This window comes from Perissodus microlepis, chromosome 23, assembly GCF_051167445.1.
Source record: "Perissodus microlepis isolate ML-2025 ecotype Zambia chromosome 23, ASM5116744v1, whole genome shotgun sequence".
Classification (NCBI taxonomy): domain Eukaryota; kingdom Metazoa; phylum Chordata; class Actinopteri; order Cichliformes; family Cichlidae; genus Perissodus; species Perissodus microlepis.
Window position 1 is genome coordinate 31707603 of NC_140482.1, and position 20994 is coordinate 31728596.

Below are 20994 nucleotides of genomic sequence, written 5' to 3' on the forward strand. Positions count from 1 at the left end.
AGAAAAACAGATGACAAGTTTAACTTCCTCATATCTTGCTCAATACAAAATGGAAACATGCAAACTGCTAAACCCGAAGGGGTCTAAACACTGCAATAACGACCGCAGCAATCAACACACAACTTGTTTCAGGAGATTATAATGGTTGACGTGCTGAGCTCTAAAAATGACAGATTATGACTGAAATACTTTTAAATAAGTTAGTTACTTTGCTGCTACTTGACAAAGCAAGGGTGCAAAGTGATAGGTTGTTTTAGGCTGACTTTTATTTTAAACACATCACAGTTACAACTTTATACAAATCTTACACTGACGGTAAAAACCACAAGTGGCAAAACAGACGCATTCATTATCACTGCGCTATTTATCAAATAGTCGGGGGAAAAAACGCCCAGAGCTTTTATTACGTGCCTAATGAGCTTATGTGTTTTCTCATCTTCTACTGTATCTCACAGGATCTCAGCAGTGCATGATCCTCAGGCCACTCATGTATCAACAGCACAGTAAGTGTGAGAAAGCCCCATGTTGTGGGAAGCTACACAATGCCCTTATTTCTCAGGGGCCTACATTACTACTGTAAAGTTGTCATGTGACGCTGTACAAAAGTCACACTGCAGTCGAGTATGAGGAGGCGATATCCTCTTCATACTCGCTGAGGCTCAACTTCCTGTAAAAAGTGGTTAACAGCTGAGCTGTGAATTAAGGAGTAGGAATCAGGCCAGCAAACATCAACCTCAACAATCACACAAATTACCTTCTTGGAGGGGTTTGCAGAAGACATGGGGTCTGATATGACATACAAACTCACCTTAAATAGGTCAGGTTAGAACCAGAGCAAAGCAGAGGGGACGGGAGCTTGTTAAAAGCAAAACATCTGTGTGAGTCTGCGTGTGTGTGAGTGTGTGAGGGGAATGGGGGTGTGCGGGGAGTAGGGCTGACATAACAACAACATCAAAGTTTACAGGAACAAACTGATTAAACTAACCGCCCCAGTGATGACTCACCTGGTGGTATCACAGTGAAGTGAACTGTGTGGGTGCACTGAAACACGTTCGTAATGGTAAAACTGTGGTTTGGAGGGTGCTGCTTAAAGTAGGGGTACCTGGGCGAGAGCTGATTTGAAAAACAACCAAATAATATAACAAGTTTGTACTGTGACTCCCTCAAAGTAAAAGCACTGTAAAAAAAAAATCTTTCCATTCTCTCTCGCAGTACTTTTGAGACAAAGGCCCACATGTCCAACGATTTACTCAATTCATCATTATGACAAAGTTATTACAGTAGTATTGTCTAAACGAATCAGTAGTGGTAAACAGTTCCACTAGCCATATGTTTTTTCTACATCTTATCTATCTGGGCACTAGCTCTGAGTGACGTTTGCATGACTTTGATGATAAAGATGACCATTTATTGAAATTTCCACCAGCATGACACATCATCGCTTGTGTGCCCTGGAATCCTCGGGTGTTTTAGCATTAATCACAAGTCACCCTCGATTAGCTTAGCCCCTGCCATGGAATAACAGATATAACTCGTTTTTTCTTAGGACTGCACATAAAGGGATCTCCTTCACCTCTGCATTAGCTAAAGTCTGCTGCCTGCATACTCAGACAGCCGTCCTGACAGACACTAACGAAGGAATATGAGTTGTGCCTGAGTTAAAGTGGAATTATTATACTCATATCAATCTCCATATTATTATTCCTGTACAATAATAACAACAACAACAAGAGAAAAACCCCACTTAACCTAGCTGATAAACACCCCCACAAGCAGATGAAAAAACCCAGCATGACATCACAGGTCACTTTCCTTTTTTCTAGCTTCTGCCTGTCTATTGCAAACCACCAACACATCGATATATAAGCGAGACCATTTATGCTCATTTCCAACACCAAATTTTACTCGCTGGCCACACAAAACTAGCCTTCCATGAGTTACAGTTAAAAACACTCCTCATGTCATCCTGGGACACATGTATTTGATACCTTATCACACGTTATCACACGTATATCACACATGTCCAAAAGCACCCGAGAGACTCAGAGTGGTGATCTGAAAAGTAATGATGTCAGTTTCACTGGAAGACGCTTTGAGTTCAAACTAAGAGACACGATGCTGAAACAATACTTTTAAACAAGCGTGACTTCAATAAATATTTATTTATATACACTGTACAAATTTCTATAATTAATTCAATATCAGAAGCAGTATGCTTTAAGTAATTACATATATTAAAAATATCTTGACTAAACTCTCCTTATCTTTCATACTAATTTACCCATGAGGTAACTGAGCTCCTAATATTAATGCACAAAAAACACACACACATACACACTGGTGAAGACTACAGTCTACAACAAACTTGCAGTTCTGGTAAAGTTTTCTTTTCTACACAGGAAGGATAGCCACTCCGTCTCTGATTCCTCACCTCCTACAGGTATCGCTTGAATAATGCTTAAAAATATTAACTAAACTCAATCGCAAACATTAAATGTGTAGATTTTTCTTTAGCTTATGCTATGAATCGTCATGAACTAATGCACATATTGGGAACGGACTGATTCTTACAGCCCTCACGCACCCGGTCACGTCCATCCACACAAGAACGTTTTTCGATCTTTAAGTGTTTCTATGTAACATGGGGCTCTTGCCCAACCCAGCCAACCTTTTGATTAGTGGTTGACCTGCTCTACTCCTGAGCCACTGCATTTATATAGATATAGGAGTAGAGTAATGGAACCCCTAATCTCCATTATAGAAAACAATACAGAAGTGCTTTAAACTGGCATTCTTTCTAGCCGGTAGACTGTGTAAGTCTACAGAAAAACAGCGCCAGACTCAGTAAATCTTTTTCCTGATGGGTTAATGATCTCAGTGAACCAGCTTACAGATTTGGTGACTACAGCACAATGTTCATTTCTGTAAATAGTGTAAAAAACAAAGGACAATGAGGCAGAGTATGCTTTAAGATGAGGCAACACTGTGATTAAGGAGCTGGTTCTGTAGGAGTGAGGATTTTGACGCAAGTTTAAAGTGCCCTGAGTGCTTAGGTCAAGTAGAAAAGTGCTATATAAGAGTCAGTTCATTTACCATGAAGATGAAAACACAACTCAAGCTCTCCCAACAAAACTAATGTCTATGTACAACTGTCTGAGGCATTTAGAAAGGTCATGGTAACACTTAAAGTGGGTATGAGGAAGAAAGAATATATACATATATACACTTTTAATGCACAAGGTAAAGAAATTCAAAGACAAAAACAAGCAGAATAACTTTCTCTTTGTGGCATAATGTGCCAAAAACAACAAAAGAGACATCAGTCATCACACTTCCTTTTTTGCTGTGCGCATGGCCAGTGTAGTAAAGCTCAAATTCACTGATTCTTTTATTTAGACAGTAGGTCACTTGTCTTTGTGTTTTTCACAACCTCATTTAGACATATGACGAGGAGAGTGATGGGGAGACCTACAGTTCGCACGTATGTGCAAAACACTTGTTGCACTTGTGGAAAGATGCATTTGGCACCTGGTGAACACTAGCGAAGTGTAAACACACTTTTAGAACATTTACTTCTCTTTCTTTCTTAGTCACTAAGATCATAATCTCTATCTGTCCAGAGTGCATTTGTGATTTACAGGGCTTTGTAGTGAGTGGTACCCCAAAATTCTAATCTACAAGGCATTAAAAACAGATTTGGTAAGACTGGAATTCTCTAGTGAGCTGAACAACTCACACAGTTGAACGCAGACTGGGCTGTCATATTCTTGTGCATGCATGTTAACATTAGCGCATGTGTTCAGATTTGTGCCATGATGAAAACGAAACATATGCGTGCAGATATATGTAGCACTTTGAGGAGCTGATAGATGGAGAACATGAGAAAGTAGGATGGATGAATAGAGGACAGTTAGTGAATCAAGAAGTGCAGAGGATTAGTAGTGAGGAAGTGAGGACAGCTATGAGGAGATGGAAGAGTGGAAAGGCAGTTGGTGCAGATGACATACCTCTGGAGGTATGGAGGTGTTTTGGAGAGAGGGCAGTGGACATTTTAACCAGACTGCTTAACACAATCTTAGAGAGTGAGCACAGATTTTCAAGAACAAAGGTGATGTGCAGAGCTGGACAGATGGATAAAGCTGATGCGTCACACCATGTTATAGGAAAGAAGGAGATTCTTGTCTTGGGAATGTTGGCGGAGGTCAACCATCCAAAGCAGCAGAGAGAGTATGAGAGAGGTCAAGAAAGGAGTGCCGGCAGGGTTGAATAGGAAAGGGAAGGTTTAGGAGATAGTAGTGAGACCTGCAGTGATGTATGGTTTGGAGATGGTGACGGTGACACAAAGACAGGAGGCCGAGCTGGAGGTGGCAGAGCTGAAGATTTTTGTTGGAAGCGATCAGGAGAGATAGCTCAGGCTGAGCAGTTTGGAGACAAAATAAGAAAAGCTGAGCAAGGCTGAGATGTTTTGTACATGTGCAGAAGAGGGAGAGTGGATATATTGGACAAAGGATGATAAAGATTGAGCTGCCACACAGGAGGAAAAAAGAAAGACCTCAGAGAAGATTCATGGATGTAGTAAAGGAGGACGTGCAGAGGGTGGGTGTGATTGAGGAGGATGCTGGGACAGGAGGAAATGGAGGCAGATGATCTGCTTTGGTAAACCCTAAAGCGAGCAGCTGAAAGAAGAAGAATAAGGAATAGAGGTCAACTGGTGTTCTTTGTCACAATCATCGGATGTGATCAACATCTGTTTGAGAATCCTTCTTTCTTAGCCTGCAGCCAGCTGTCTAAACAATTCATGAATCCTTTACGAAATTAATTAGAAATCCTGTCTGTGAGGATAAATGTACTAGTGGTGCACAGGCTGGGTAATTAAAACCTGGAAATGACTAAATCATTAGCTTTTTCAATAGATTTATTGGTGAAAGGAATACAGCCTTTAACAAATGTTTGAAGGCCCTCCGCATCCATATTTTCGATAAAAATCAAAGCTGCCGGCAGCACGATGTTAGTCGAGCAATCACTGGTACGAAAGAAATACAGATAATGGTCAAACATTCAAAAGTGTTCTCTCAATTGGACACTGAAGCATTATAAAGCCAACAGGACTTATACTGCTGGCGCTGAGTAATCCACATAAAAGAATCATCTGCAACATGCAGTCAGGATGTGGGTGTTGCCACACACGAACGTGGGAGTGCAACAAATTATGCAGGCCCTTCATATCACAATGTTTTCTAAGCATGTATTATTTTTTTTAACAGTGCTAATAAACTATCCTCGAAAAGGTCCAGATTCACACAGTGCTGAGAGACACAGTCGAGTAAATCGGATCACTGTCTGTCTAAAAAGAAATCAGCCCTGTATTTATTAATAATTTGGATGCTATCATATTTATAACACCTGCTTCCTGTTACTGCTACAAGTTGAGGCTACACTGTAGTCTTCACCTGCATATATGTATATGTGTGTGCGCATGTTTGTTTCTGTGTTTTCTGTGCATGATAGTTTGTCTCTTTTCAAAGCCATCAAACTAATATCCGGGAACCAATACAACCTGACAGGTACTATGTCTTTAAAAATCTGGAGACAACGTTCTTACTAAAAGAAGACTGTTGGAACATGAGCGACTATGGCTGATGCGGTTATGATGAGTCAGACAGAAAATTCTACTGGAGTTTTTAACAAACACACATCTGATAGGACACCCCCCTGTGATATGGACAGCCCCCTCACTCTGCACGCTACAAAGAAGTCTTCAGCACAAACTGCAGAATAGTGTTGTTGTACAGTGTGGTTTTCCATTCTGGTTGCTGTTCAGCTTCTGTGTCTTCTCGCGAGAAGCTGCTCTTTTGCAGCCTTTCAAAAGAATACCCAGACTACAATTAGAATGTGAACAGTATAGGAGAGGTGGATCATTAGGTTTCACCTGTGCTTCTCAAACTTGTTAATGCTTAGGCAGCTGCCAGGCTGGAGATTTCAGTGCTCTCCGCAGACAACCTAATGTACCCTGGTGCACTTTGCCCCTGTCCCCTGCAGACAGTGATTCATCTCTGGCAGCTCGGGTGAGGCAGGATTCAAACAACAGCCTCCTTGGTTGTGTTATGAAACATTTTGGTTTTTTCACCAATAGATGGACAGGTGGATTTGCCACTCTTAAATGGAAAAATACAACACAAATGAACAACTGGAGAAGAATGAGAGATGCGGGGAATCACGTCTGCACCAGTGAAGATTAGTGACATTGAAAAAGCTAGACCAAAACCAGGCGCATAACTAAATGGAATTCCACACCATCTGACTAAATTAAATATGGATAGATGAATACTGGGGAGAGACTCGCCAAAGGCACAAAAAAGGGTTTAACGAATCACATTTATTAAAGTAGATTTGTATGTGTAAAATACTCACTGTACAGCTACCTATTTTTGTAGACACGTGTGGAAGTGAACAAGAGTTGTGTGTGTATTGTGGTCATGTTAACATGACCACAACGTCCTGACATTTTAGAATAAAACATTAACACTGCAAGGCACAGACAGTGCTTACAGATTCTAAAGTCCTGCTTTATCAGATGGCTGGAATGAGCAAATCCAGCAATGGGAAAAGAAACCCCCACAATCTGAAGCATTCAGCAGGAATTGCCTCTTGAAATTTTCCTTTTAATATAGCAAAAAGGAATTTGAACTGACCAGCAATTTCTCCTTCAATGTGATTTGTCTAATTAAAAAAAAAAAAAAGATACAGGGAACGCTAAATTACAAATCTGGACTTTAGTGATTCCCTGCATCCTTCCTGAGGCTGGACTAGTGGATGACTGGACACATTCAAAGTCCGTCCTGAAATTTAACTGTGAGCACGTGATTAGCAGTTATGTGCACCATAACCTTCATTTAAGGAGGAGTTACAGGTGCAAAGTAGGCACAGGTAAATCCATGAGAAGTTAAAGCTTTTGTTACAGTTCCCGCAGTCTCCATTTGAGAAGATGCGCCACATGCTGAGCAACACCGTGATGTGGAGCGAACTTTTTAATGAAAAAAAATAAAGAAAAAAAAATCTCTAAATTTCTCTAAATGTAGCTCGTGCTTTCTGGGATTTGTTTCAGTGTTTTATTTCATTTCATCACGTCATTCAAAACAAATAGATAAATACATGTCAAAAAAAATCTCAAAGTCAAACACAATCATGTCGTAAACCAAACCATGTTTTCTACTAATGAGTAAAGCTTACTGAACAGTGGTGTCACAGTGCGACTGTTCTAGACACGTCGACCGATGTGCTGTAATTTTACAAAAGTAATAAGTAGGACGGTTGATCCAAATCGACTCATTTCAGTAACACCTGTTGGTTAGATCGTGGCCACACACAGCTCTCTTGGACTTCCGCACTCCAAGTTAAAGTTGCCAGATCGGTTTCCACAGAATGAAACAGACAGCACAGTGTGATTGGCTATCCGTGTGGCCTATATGTGCGCACCGCCCAGCAGCTCTGCTCTCCACATCACCGCTGATTGTGAGTGAATGGTAAGTTCAGCCCTTTCTCTGTTTCACCCCATGTAACACTCACAAACTTAAAAAAGATTAAGTCACTTTTCCATGTGCTGCGCGTAAAACTGTATGTCGCTCTTCTTGTGTGTGTGTTTGCAGAGCTGCAAGAGACGCTCAAAGTCCCGGCTTCTAACAGTCCCACAGGTGTCATCCTTCCAATCAGGTCAGTGTCAGTTCAACTTTACGACGCTGTCTAATTCTAAGGCTTTAAAACGTGAACGCTCACATTCAGTATGCTCGCGTAAAGTTCCCTCGAGGCTAACTTTAATGTATCTGTCTTAATCTTAAGAAGGTTAGAAACTGTTTTAAATGAAAAGGCACCGCCACTGTCGTATGTGCCGACATCATTTAACGTTGTGGTGGAGTAAGGCTGTTTAGATTAATGCACATTGAATTTACATATTATTAACTCGCTTTTCAACGTCAGTAAACTACGCGTTTCGTCAAATGTCTGAAGTACATTAAACTCAAAAATGCTCAAAATAAACGTAAGCGAGTTTTATTTATTATGAATCGAAACTTTTGCAGCAATCATTGCTTTAGGTGATTCAGGTGCAGCTAACGGGGTCAGATTTGTGCTCGATGCATGGATGTATGCATGCTGCTTGACTGACACTTGTTTCCCTCCACTAGTGTCATGAGCTCCCCGAAAAGCCCTGACGGTGCCGGGACAGATGCTCCTTGCCAGCCCTCCTCCTCAGTTGAGAGCAGTGGGTACACGGACACGGAGCCTCGGCTCCTGGCTGGGACTCGGTCCTCCCTCCTGGCTCGACGTCTCATGCGCTTACAGGCCTACAGTAGCCACTTCACCCCCGTTACGCGCCGGAAGAGGGAGATGATCCCAGACGATAAGAAAGATGCCAGCTACTGGGACAAGCGACGCAAGAACAACGAGGCGGCCAAGCGGTCCAGGGAGAAGAGGAGGCTGAATGACCTGATGATAGAGGGCCAGTTACTGGCTCTGAGCGAGGAGAACGCCCAGCTGCGGGCTCAAGTCCTTAACCTGCAGTACATCAGTACCCTGAGCATAGAAAAAACCAAAGCACCCTCTCCCTCTGCGACATCAACTGCGCCTGTCCTAGCGCCCACTCTGCCCTTGTCGCCCATACCTCCCCACACCCCTTCTCTCTTCCAGGCAGGGATCAGGGCTGTGCGACAACAGGAAACTGCACTGAACCAGTATGAGTCCAAGCTCCCTTGTTTTGGCTCAACTAGAGGTCTTTTTAATCCACTAAGCCATCGCAATTGTGGGACACAGCCAGGCATCCTTCCTCTCACCGGCTCCGGTGTCCTTTCGCTCCGAGATAGTTTAGGGAGCGGAAGGTCAGGGGAGGTAGGAGTGGATGCCCAGCGCCAGGTCTCCTCCGTCGATGTAATCCCCATCTCACCCAGTGTATCTTCCCCACCCGTCTCTTCCTTCTCAGCAATCATGTCCTCTCCTGACACTCTCCACCATGCCTCTGCGCTCTCGTACCCACCCCAAAACTGGCTGGTGCCCCAGCTGAACCACTCGGCTGTGTGTAATAATCTTCTTCTGCCCTGGAGGTCCTCCTACCTGGCTCCCTCGGCCGTCTACTCCGGCCTGCCTCTCCACTTACAAGAAAGGCAAAGCCATGGTGTCGGTGTGGAGGCGCACATTCAGAGGGGGCTGAAGAGTCGGTTCAGCAGTGCAACGCCTGGTTTGTCTCAGCTCGGGATGCATCTCAGTTCTGGGGGACGCTGACTGGACAGTTTAACTGTTAAGGTGTAACTTACAAGAAGTTTTTTAAAAAATCCCCAAACTTAACGTGATTCCATATGCGTCCAAATGAGATGTGAGGTGAAGGCTTTTGCAGCTGTTTTTTTTGTTTGCCGGTAAATATGCAGTCCAAAAAGAATGAAACGTGTGCAGTGGGTCATAATGAAAATATGAACAATTAAAAAACGAAATAAACAGCATTCACGTGGCCTATATTCCCCGAAAGATCAGCCATGAACAATGTATTTTACCACGAGCTACACGGCACGATTTTCTGTGGTTTTATTCTGTTTGAATGATGCTTTTGCGCTCCCGCTCTTTGTCTGCATTTGTTTTATACAATGAAATATTAATGTATAATGTAATAAACACACAAGCTGTTTTTTCGTTTTTGTTTTTTAATGTCATTCCGGACTTTTCTTTTTCATTCAGATTATTTAATTTCATTGCAGTATAGGTATTTCTTGTACATTTTTACCCTTTGCCAGTGATGAAAACAAACAAACAAAAAGAAAAACACAGCGACTGCACCAGTGAAACTGTGCGTGCTGACTCGGTATTCCCCTTTATCCCCACTGCGTGATTTCCCAGCACAATTCGACTCGATGGAAAACTGAACGTTGAACCGTTTATTTGTGGGTCAGCAGCTCAGTGAGACACAATCCACCACATTTCAGTGAGACACCACATCTGGGTAATGTTTAAATCTTTAAATGCTATGCTTTTGTTAGAATAGGGTCTTTAATATATGAATGTATATCCATGCATTCGAATAGTCCTGTTAGTCATTTTACAATCAAGTATAAAAGTAATGTATACAACTCTAAGAATATACTTACTTTTTATATTTAGAGTATATTCTTTAAGTATAAAATATACTTAGTGTACATATATATATATATACACCAAGTATAAAAGTAATACTTTAAGTATAAAATACTTGGCGTGTGTATATATGTGTGTGCATATATATATACACTAAGAACAAAAGTATAAAACTCTAAGAATATACTTACATACACACACGCACTCTCTCTAAGTATATTTTATACTTAAAGTAATACTTTTAAACTTAGTTGTCTAACTAATATCTATCTTTAGTACGCACTCTGGGGAAAATGATTTATTCATAAGCGTCAGTAAATTACATCTGAGATTTCATTTTTAAAATATGGAAATAAAGGCAGGCCGTTAACGTGTAAAGGCAAATAAACAATCAGGAACATTCTGATTTAGGTCTATATCATAGGTCTAAACGTTCACTGGGAAATCCACCTATAATCCTTCCAGCCTCATAACTTTGTTATTAAATATGCTAACATTAGCGCTTAGAAAGCCTCGTAAGCTTCTGCTCGGTATTTAAGCTCAAATCCACTCTTTGAGTTACGGTTGGCTTTTACAAATGTTTTAAATATGATTATGTGACAGCAGATTTGCTATTAGAAGTACTTTCGGCTGCTCCCTTTCTTATAAAGCGTCACCACAGCAGGGGGGCTCTGCCTGCTTCATTTCATTTTTATTTGTATTTTTTAATCCCTTTTTATGCCCTTCTTGATGTAAACCCCCCCCCCCAAAAAAAAAAAGATCCGGGTATCCTCTTGCAACAGGATCTTTCACTTGTTAGGCGAATGGAGCATCATGTCATCTCTGACCTGCTACGCAGTGCCATCGCAATCGGCTCTTAAATACCCATGCACGATCTTGAAGCCTCCAGCAGAGGGCGCTACAACACAAACGGTGTGGCAGATGGATTTCGTTTTGTGGAATAATTTCTGCCTCTCCAGTAGTATGTATGCATTTTTCAAACATACACCGGTTTTAGAGTAAATAACTAAATAAAGTAAACGTAAACTAATATTAATTCTACCAATATATTCACATCGCATATTTTTATTCAGACTTCAAAGAAAGAACATTATTTTAAATTAAGGAGACCAGATGTTCTATTTTACGTGAGAGCATAGAGCATTTGTATGCCTTCTCCTGAAACTCAACACACTCAGACACTGTTCCACATTTTGAGTGGTTTTAGTTTACAAAAGTCAGTACACATAAGTCTTTGAAGAAACTTGTGGTTAAAAAAGAGACGTGCCGATGCATCCCTATTAAAACCCAAAGATTAATATCAGGCACAGCAGCAGCTGAAATAGCAATAAGGTTTTTTATTGTTAGTCACATTTAAAAAAAAATGTAAGAAGACAAGCTCATCATTAAAACAAACTTTTAACCTTCCTGTGACCAGTGCCCAAACTGTGACCTGATAGTTTGTGTGTTTGTGTGTCATGGGTTAAATTCTTTTCATGGGATATGTCATAAATGACAAACTGGTGACATGACCTATATTGTCAGACAAAATCATATCCTTTGACCCAGATTTAATTTGTTTGGATGTGGTCACCCCAATTCAATCATGGATTTGAACTTTACTCTCCTCTGAATAAATGCTTGACCTCCTTTCTTGAAAAGGGACGGCCTAAATTAAGCCATCCCAGGTGTTAAAGTTAAAAACAGAAAAAAACGATGACTGAATGTCCTGTTTAACGTACTGGAACTCGTCCGTCAGGGCTCGTGATGTCAAATTCATATCTTTGTGTAAGACACGTTCCAGCTTTGACAAACCGAGTGCGTCTCAGTGTTCGTCCATCCGACACAGAGAGATGGACTGAAAATAAGTTTACGTGCGAGTTTAGAAAATAACATTTTGGCATAAAAGGAACTCTCTTTCAGCCCTTTGAAAAAGAAAGCATTTTTGCCTCCACGTGGACCTCTCGTGCTTATTTTTCTAACATTAAGGACTTACACGCATCACAACAGGAAGCCAAAAATCTGTCTACATGTGACACTGGCTATACATAGAAATGGGCGTTGAAGTAAAATTTCCAGTCACGACAAAAGCATGCATTTTAATTCTTGTGTCAAAGTCATTTTGACACAGGAATTATTATATTATAACAAAAGATTCTAAATTTGGATAAGAAGAGGATTAACTGAGCAGAGGCTTGAAATACACTCTCGTAAGTCACAAACACTTCTGCATTTTCTGCGAATCTGAGGTGCCAAAGATTTATTTAAAAGTCACACATAAAGTTTTAGTCACGTGTCCTCACACTTATGCTTTACACTAAATATCTGAACAACACAGAACTGATGGTCATATCATTACCTGGCTGTTGTGGCTTTTATCTCTAAAACGTCTCATATTACTAAGACTGCCGCAACTACTGCTGCGCCCAAGCTTTTCTGGAACGAGACATCAGGTATGTGACTGAATTTTAACATGTGGTTAAAACATTTCACTGAGCAAAGTATCATAGTGCAGCTGCAGTACGAACAAAATGCTGTAAAGACGCTAACAATGCATTTACTCTAGAGATTTTAAAAAAATCATATAGCTTTACTAAACTCTAGGGCATTAGATGCATGTTTTCATTTAGTTTTGGCATGCTATCGACCAAATATGCCTAAAATTGAAAGCAGCATCATACAGGGGAGACCCCTGTGTGGGCAAGCCACTACCACCACAATATGATCGACATCAAGGAAAGCAGTCAGACACTTTTCATGCGACAACAGAGGTGGACAGCCAGAGTTAAAGACAGGAAAACAGCGCGTTAAAAAAGGCTGAGAGCAAAGCAAAAAAGAGAGAGGTGAGTGGGTAGGACTGAAAGCAACAAAGTATTATGATCCCCACTCGACTCATATGTGCATTAATTGCTTGACAGTGGCTAACAGAAGAGTTCGGCACTCTAAGTTGTACATTAGGGCGAGAGCGAGACCTCTCTGAAACAGTTCACTGGCAGCTCGACGGCAGCAGATCTTGTGGATACGCTCGCTGAAGGTAAGGCCTGAAGCGCATTTTCTCACATATACTGGCACTGACCAAGTATGTTAAAAGCAAAAAGACCGAATGAAGGAAATGGTTGAGGTGTTAGTGACCGAGGGACGGACATTTATCAACGCGTGCACAACTGGTCTTGCTGTGATCACAGCAAAACATAACTGTGTATTCTGTGAAATTGTCAGCTCAGCAAACCTTTGAATCGTTTCACTTCACTCGCGACCAAAAGCAGAATTAAGCAGCCAGACTTGTAAAGTGTCATTTTCTTAATTCAAAATTAAATCAGGTATTTATTCTATATTCTATTATCTGGTGACAGTTGTTTGAGGAAGAGGAAGTGTTTGCACTGTGTAACTATGCGCAAGAGGAGCACAGTTGTGTACATGGAGCTTCTCTACAGCAAACAACATATTTCTGTTAGCTGTATTTTTTAAATAAACTACCAAGGTTAGGAATAAAAAATACTTTTTGATGTTCTGCAATGACCTCACAGTTATATCAGAATACGAACGCTCTGAAGGTTATTTAGCTATCTCAGAAAAAACGAACGTTTGTTTTATGAAAGGTGAAAAGATACACAAAGTTAGAATAGAGCACAGAACAACAGTAAGATATGATGTTGGATGATCTATAGCTCATGTGAATTGTTGTATGTCATCTCTGCAGTGGTGTTTATGTGATTAATTCACTTTGTATCTGTATGTTTCTCTATTTGCTAGTTGAATTATTCAAAAAGTCCGGGATGGATTTGCATGAAAATGACCAAACGTGGGGCTCGGCCCAACTCAGAGATCGTTGACTTTTGAAGCCGAGCTAGTCCCGCATGCAGATCCCCATTTTTGGAGGGATTCTTTACCATTGCGAGGGAAGGCGAAACTGGATACTTCGTGCAATTTTAGCAAATCCGTATCAAACTGAAGTCTTAAAAAATGGGACAACTAATCGTGATGTTCTCAAAAACAATGTCACGAATGAATCGCTTCTGATCCAATCAATTCGACCATGATGTGGAGGAAAATGTCTTGGCCCGCTCTTAGATGCTGCGCTGTGCTGTAGATGTGAGAAAGTGGGAGTTTTTAAACATTTATTAATTCATAAGTTACCAATCCATCATCGTGCATACTTCTCAGACTAAGAAGTGGTCTCGCCCAAAGCTGAACATTTTTAATAAAATTATATTTACTGCAATGACGATACCCGCGTCTTGGTCACTTAGTAATATTTTACGCGTGATATAGTTGGGACATTTCGCCCGTATGAAGCCGGAGTTTGATCGGAGCTGCAAACATCACAAGTTTGCAGAAAGTGAAAGTGTGTTTTATGAAAGCATAAAATGATTTTACTAGTAAGTGAAGGTTCACTGTCCACTCAGAAGTAAATAAAGGTCAAGCACTTTGGTAGCAGCGTTGCTAGTAACGCTCGCTATGAGCGAGCGGAAGACTTCAAGTATAAATCCAAAAGGTTTCAAAAAGTAGTGCGATCACAAGTCTAGCACATTTATGCAAATTTTATAGTCAGTCATGAAGCTAAATGTCTATTTTGTGATACGAATCATAATTTGTGACACTTGAATAATAAAATGTTTATGTCGGTATGGCTGACAAAACAATGAGGAAATAATATTTTTCACGTAAAGTCAGGAAAATTACAAAAAAGGCAGAACGCCTGATGTTTCGGAACATATTTACTGCATGCGAAGCATTGTGAGGATGGTAGTTTGTATTTTATCTGCTCTTCAAGAAATGCATTGCATTACAAGATGGTTAAAAGCAAGAACGGAGGCGAGTTCTTTATTCACCCAACAGGGAATTCTCTCACACTAATGGCAGTTTCAAGGTGGTGTGAATAGAGTACATTGAGGTGGAAAGCCACAGAATATGGACTGACCAACTTTTCCTATGAGCACTTATTTTAACAAAGCTTGGCAGGGTACAGAGCAACACAACAACAGATGTTAGAGTGTGAGAAAACGGATAGACACCAAAAGAAGTCTGAGAGTTCCTTACTAAAAAGCAGGCGGGCTATAATTAGTCGATAAGAAACAGGTGCAAGTGTGCAGCAGCGTAGAGAGCGGGGTTGGCCTCAAGAGAGATTTCACTCAGGAACCCTCTCTTTTTTTATTTTCTCTTTGTCTGTGTCTTCCTTTGTGATTATTGTTTTCTCTCTTCCTGCTGTTGCTTTTTTTTTTTTAATGTACAACAAGTAGTTTTTGTGTCAGACACCAGTTTGCAGGTGTGCACGTTCTCACACAGAAACACACGGGGTTTCTCTGGGCAAAGGTTTGAATATTTTTAACCAATGTGTACTCTCACCACTACACACACGGTACATGGCCTCTTTGAAACTACAGTTTTGTTGCCTCTGGCAAAGTCTGACTGTACGGTCACTCGACATGCTAAGAAAGTACTTTAATTTTGTACAACTGAAATAAAAAAAGGCCATTCTACAGCCTTGCAGGGCATTGCACGGTAAGTAATAAGCTGTGAAGTTATTGTTTGCATTTAAGAGCATGCTATATGTGTGACATCCTGAGTGACAGCTTTTTTTGCAGCTCTTCTATCAGGTGTCACAATTGACTACTATCATAAAGTACCATGCAGTGTATGATTAAAAAAAACCACTTATCAGGTATTATATTGTGAGCAAGAATAAGGTGTGAATGAAACATCAATGAGTTAAAAGAGATAAGTGTAAGCCTAGCATGTATGAGTCTATGTGTGTTTCTGATTGCACGTACAGGAGGCTGGCTGTGGTTTTTAACACATTGTTCACCCATCTTGCACAGCTTCCCATAAAAACCACCCACAAACCCACGTGAATAAAAGAGAATTCATTAGCAGCAGTCAGTATTCCTCCTATTCTGTTCATTTAAAGAAGGATTCGAGGTAGATGTACAGCAAAATGGACAAACTCTTACTGGCTGCACGTTTGTTCACACAACAAAGTGACGCACAAAGATGAAAGTGCTGGAGAGGGGAAGCAGTGACTAGAAGGACAAGGCGATCAAAGAGGAAGATGAGGGGGAGACAAAGTGAGAAACATGAAGCATTGTTTGACTTCACGTTAACTAAAGATACCTATGCGTAATTTGCATATGCCGAGCTTAGGTCACCTCAGCTGAACTAAAAGCCGCTTGGTGCGACAGCATCTTCTCGGTCGCGTAAAACCTCGCGTGAAAAGTTTCCGTTAAGAAGCGTTTTATTTGGTTTCACAGATATAAAAGTAAAAAGAGAAAGGCTCGACGAGTATTTTTATTTGGTTTTGACAACACAGATCTGTAAAATCACAAATGCAAACTCTTCTAATTTGTCTCCTCATCAGCCATGATGCAGACAAAGCACGCTGATGACTCAGTATGGAATATGGAGCTAGCACACAAAGCCACAATCTTGCCATTCTATGTATTGTTTCCAGCCTTATTATTTTCATATGTTTCATATTGAGACAGGTAGGTGGTGAGGCTAGTTCAGGAAGGGGGGTTGTGGGTCTCGAGGTGCTAGACAGAGTGTAATAAAGTACTGAACTGTAATAGCCTCTAAATATTTTTGGAGAGGAAAAAAACCATAATGGTATGAAAATGGTCAGCCATAGATGGACAGCCTCTACAGGCACGTGCAGTATTTTATACAATTATATCCGATTTTTAAAAAAGCCCTTTATATCTGAACATTAGCCATTTATATGCTTAAAGCGAGACAAACAAACACAAAGTTGCAAATACACAAAGTATATGTGCCTCTATTACTCAACACATTATAAGATTAGGGACTAGCACTGCAACAGCATCCCGTTGTCATCAGCGGCTAATCTGTTTTCTCAGTGGTGCAATTAAACAGCTTGCCCTAACAATATGACAAAAATATGGAGAAGTGTCTGCTGTTTTCTTTAACCAGACCCTGAAACTGCATCCGTAAGTGTAAGAATCCAAATGTAAGACATATTCAGATTATAAATGTGTTTAATGACAAGAATCACTCAGAGCGTTCAAACCTTCACTGAGGCAGCTCGCTCTGTGCGCGCGACTTCCTTTTAAGGGAATAGGATTGCATTTGGTGTATGTTCACCTTGTTTTCCTCGTTCCTTTAAAACGCATTTAAAATATGTAATGGATAACGGATACTGATTTGTAAATAACTAACTATATTCTGCAGCATATCTCTGATTAGCTCATTCTCTCTCTTGATGATACTTTCTTTAAATATTTAACATATTTGAGGATCATCTTGAAAGAAAGGCAGATATGAAATTAAAAGTGAGATCAGAGGTCAAATGTGACGTGATATTTGGATGCAAACGATACTCAGAATCCTCAAATACCACAATCATCTCCTAAATTTTGTCAGGACAAACAGAGGCAGCAGAATTTTAAACATAAGACATTTTACTGAAGTTTGACCTTGAAGAAGAGGTCAGAAGTCCAAAGTAATATTTTGAATCCCCCTATATCATTTCTCATATTCCCTTATGCTGTCAATATAAACAACGGTAATTAGAAACAGTTTTAAACAGCTCTACGCAGCATTATTATCACGTCGACTTATCTATTGACCTTGAAGGAGAGGTCAGAGGTCAAATGTGACATATTTTAAATCTTCACACGGTACTTTCTATATGTTGACAGCGCACAGTACAGCTGCAAGGATACAGGAAATCGTCATGTTATTTGAAAAGAACCCCAAAGCATAAATATTTTGTGGTTCCTGTTTGTTTAATGTAAAGCTTTATCTATAATTACCTCCACCAAGGACGTTTTTGGTAGCGTTTGCACGTGCGTCATTCTGTAAACGTGATTGCTTACTCAGCTGCTCGCTTCAGCTCCACTAACTGCTCTCCTCTACTCAATTTCAGGTCTCTGTTGTGACTCGCTCTTCATTTAGCATGGAGTCCCTACCGCTAGCTTTTCACGGGGGCCAAGAAAACCATGTTTTACACATGGAAAACGATCTGGTACGTAAAGGACCCCGTCGCAAGAGGGAGTTCATACCTGAAGAAAAGAAGGATGAGCTCTACTGGGAGAAACGTCGCAAGAACAACGAAGCTGCCAAGCGGTCACGGGAGAAGAGAAGGATGAATGACTATGTGCTGGAGACGCATCTCATGGCTCTGAAAGAAGAAAACGCCAGGCTCAGTGCTGAGTTAATGGCCATCAAGCTTCACTTTGGCTTGGTTCACCCTGCAGCGTACACAGGCCAACAAAGTAATCCACTGCAATGCCATTTCAACAGCAGCAGCCAGCCTGTAAGCACCACCAGCACCCACCAACAATCCCTGCAGAGAAACTACTACTGGGGTGGTAGAGACTCTTCTGTCCTGCCCAGTCACCAGCCTTCTAACTCCTTTCTGATCCCTGCATACGCCCTTCATACGATGAGAGGCTATTCATATTTCAACAGACCAGCTACTAGCGGCTCTGGCATCCTCAAGCCCCTTGTGCTTCCTCGAAATCTCCTGCCAACCCATTCCCCTCATCCCATAGGTCCTCTACTGAAGCCCATGGCAACAAGAACCCCCTCAGATGAAGAGGAGGAGCAGCAGGTTCCAGGGCTGCTGTCCATGTCTTGCCCACCTCCGCCTCATAAAACCATCGCCAGAGCAGGCAGAGCCCATTCTCCACAAAGACAATACATGTCTGACTGACTGAAACACAGAAGGACGAATCTAGCGTACAGCTTCATCAACCAAGAAACAAATGTGTTATTTCTTTTTCAGTACTGTCATACATGCCTGCTGACGATGTAACGTTATTGCTGGGAACTAACGGCTCAAGGTGCGCAGCCCTTTCAAAACGAGAACTTTTCAAGTGTGTGCAGCATGCAAACCTCCCCCCCTCTCCACTTTTTGTTCCTAAAGAATCAGCTGTCAGCTCTAAGTTGCTGACCATTCCCATTGCAGCCACATAAAGAACATTCTAAAGTAGGGAGTACAATTTTTTCCATACAGTCCATTCATGCTGTTTAACTTCACAGAACAGGATGCTGTGGTGTTTGTGCAGTTCGCTGTTTGGTACTTTCCTGAGAAAGTATATAAAGAATAAAATACACACAGAATTGGGCGGGTAGCCACATGTGGGTCAGTGACGATAACAACACACGCTCATCTTTGCCCACTACTCTCACTTCAGAAATCTGTTAATGTTATGCAAAACTGTGACTGAGCTACAGATGTGTGTCCGGTGTCACGATGTTTCACTGGTGTTAATGCAGAATTTACAATTAAACTTCTCTGTCATCATATCACACACTGCCTTTACAAACTGTAGGCCACAGTCTGCCTCCAAACGGAAAGAGTGAAGTATAAGATGATCTGTTTTGCCGTGTGAGCAGATGTAGTCATGTTCTTCCATACTGTGCCCACAATTTGTTTTTATTGTTCCATTAACCTTCAGAACCCTGACATTGTTTTTAATATTTTTACACGCAAAATTGATTAAAACAGATGAATAACAGCATTTTGAACAAAGTCTTTGCTTTATTCATTGACGCAGTGCTCACAAAGATAAAAAACACTTCTCTGACTTGAACCATGAAGATTGCCCACTCCTGGGCCTCTGTGTCCATGCTTAAGGTTTTTGGGGCTTTGCTAATAAAGTGTGACAGTCTAACCTCATAGAGATAAAAACAGAACTATTGCATAGGATTTACAAAAACAGTAGCTGTGACCCCTTTCTTGGATTTGGCTTGTGTTTCAGTGTGTTTTTGAGTCAGCAGCCAGCCGCCTGGGCTGTAGCAGGTTGCTGGTTCATTGCCTGACAGTGCTGCTGGCCAGGCAGGCAGTCAGTCCCAGTGGCTCAAAGACAAACTCAAAGAAACATTCAGTGTCAACAGAAAGACAGCAGCTGACTGCAGATGAACTCTTTTTATAATATTACACAATTTTAAAATAACTTAACCAGCTATTTAACATCAATTACGAAGCAACATCAGATAAGCAAAAGTAAATTGGAACTTGGACTATGTTCGGAAACAATTTGCATTCAATAATGAGTGAGCAATAGAAATCCCACCTGTTTGCTTGCTTCTTATTTGTCATAATTGTCTCTCACGGGTAACGCCTAACTTTGTTATCAGCAGACATCCAACTGAAATAACAGGCAGCTGTTATTCCTCTTAAGCTATTAGCTGGGTTATATTTCTCATCAAGAGTACAGCCTACAGGAGTCTGACGGACAGCTAGCAAGCTATAAGCTATTTTTTTTAGCCTTTTTCAAATAGGAACAGTGGACAGAAAGAGGGGGGAGGCATGCCGCAAATTATTTTTACGCGCTCTCAGCCATACGGCATTGTGGTCGCCGACTCATCCCAGTGAGCTTAAGCAGCGCAGGAAGCTACTGATCTGGTGGCTAAACAAAACTTCCATGTAGTTACAACAGAGAAAATGTGGTAATTTCAGAGTGAGATGCACTTACAGGTTTTTAAAGCTGCCGAAGTACTCGTGGTGCTCTTTAAGCATTTGTGGACATTAGATTAAAAAAATAAAATAAAAAATAAAGCACCGGAGGGATTTTTTTCCTAAATAACTTTGTTTTACCTCTGGGCTACACACAGCCAGGGTTATGTTTTAGCTGACCACCAGTGGTTCTGATCTATGAGATTTATGCGTCTGTGTTATTAAGACTGTAGTTTATGATATATTGTTTTCCTTTTTGTAGTGGTGACATTGAAGTGATCAGAAAAAACACTAAATAAAACTTGGCTTTCTAAAAATAGTTTTGTATGAACACAAAACTATTACAGCAAAGCTGCACTGCTATAGTGGTCAAGGGACCAGAACAGCAAGTTCAATTTCAAGGGCTGGAGGGAGGTGGGGGTGGCCTACGTTTATATTTGGTGAAACCCTGATTGAGATATACTGGTGACTTCAGTTACATCAAA

General features: G+C 40.9%; 2 protein-coding genes across 2 annotated transcripts; both read left to right on the forward strand.

The window, feature by feature from the left end:
- The first annotated feature begins 7604 nt into the window (after positions 1-7604).
- Positions 7605-9691, forward strand: LOC146361793 (uncharacterized). Its single transcript, XM_084922402.1, has 2 exons — positions 7605-7710; positions 8181-9691. The coding sequence occupies exon 2, from the start codon at positions 8185-8187 to the stop codon at positions 9268-9270; it is 1086 nt and encodes a 361-aa protein (XP_084778528.1). The 5' UTR covers positions 7605-7710; positions 8181-8184; the 3' UTR covers positions 9271-9691.
- Positions 9692-17370: 7679 nt separating this feature from the next.
- nfil3-4 (nuclear factor, interleukin 3 regulated, member 4) lies at positions 17371-19708 on the forward strand. The gene has a single exon (XM_084921110.1). The coding sequence runs from the start codon at positions 18002-18004 to the stop codon at positions 18758-18760; it is 759 nt and encodes a 252-aa protein (XP_084777236.1). The 5' UTR covers positions 17371-18001; the 3' UTR covers positions 18761-19708.
- The last annotated feature ends 1286 nt before the right edge of the window (positions 19709-20994 follow it).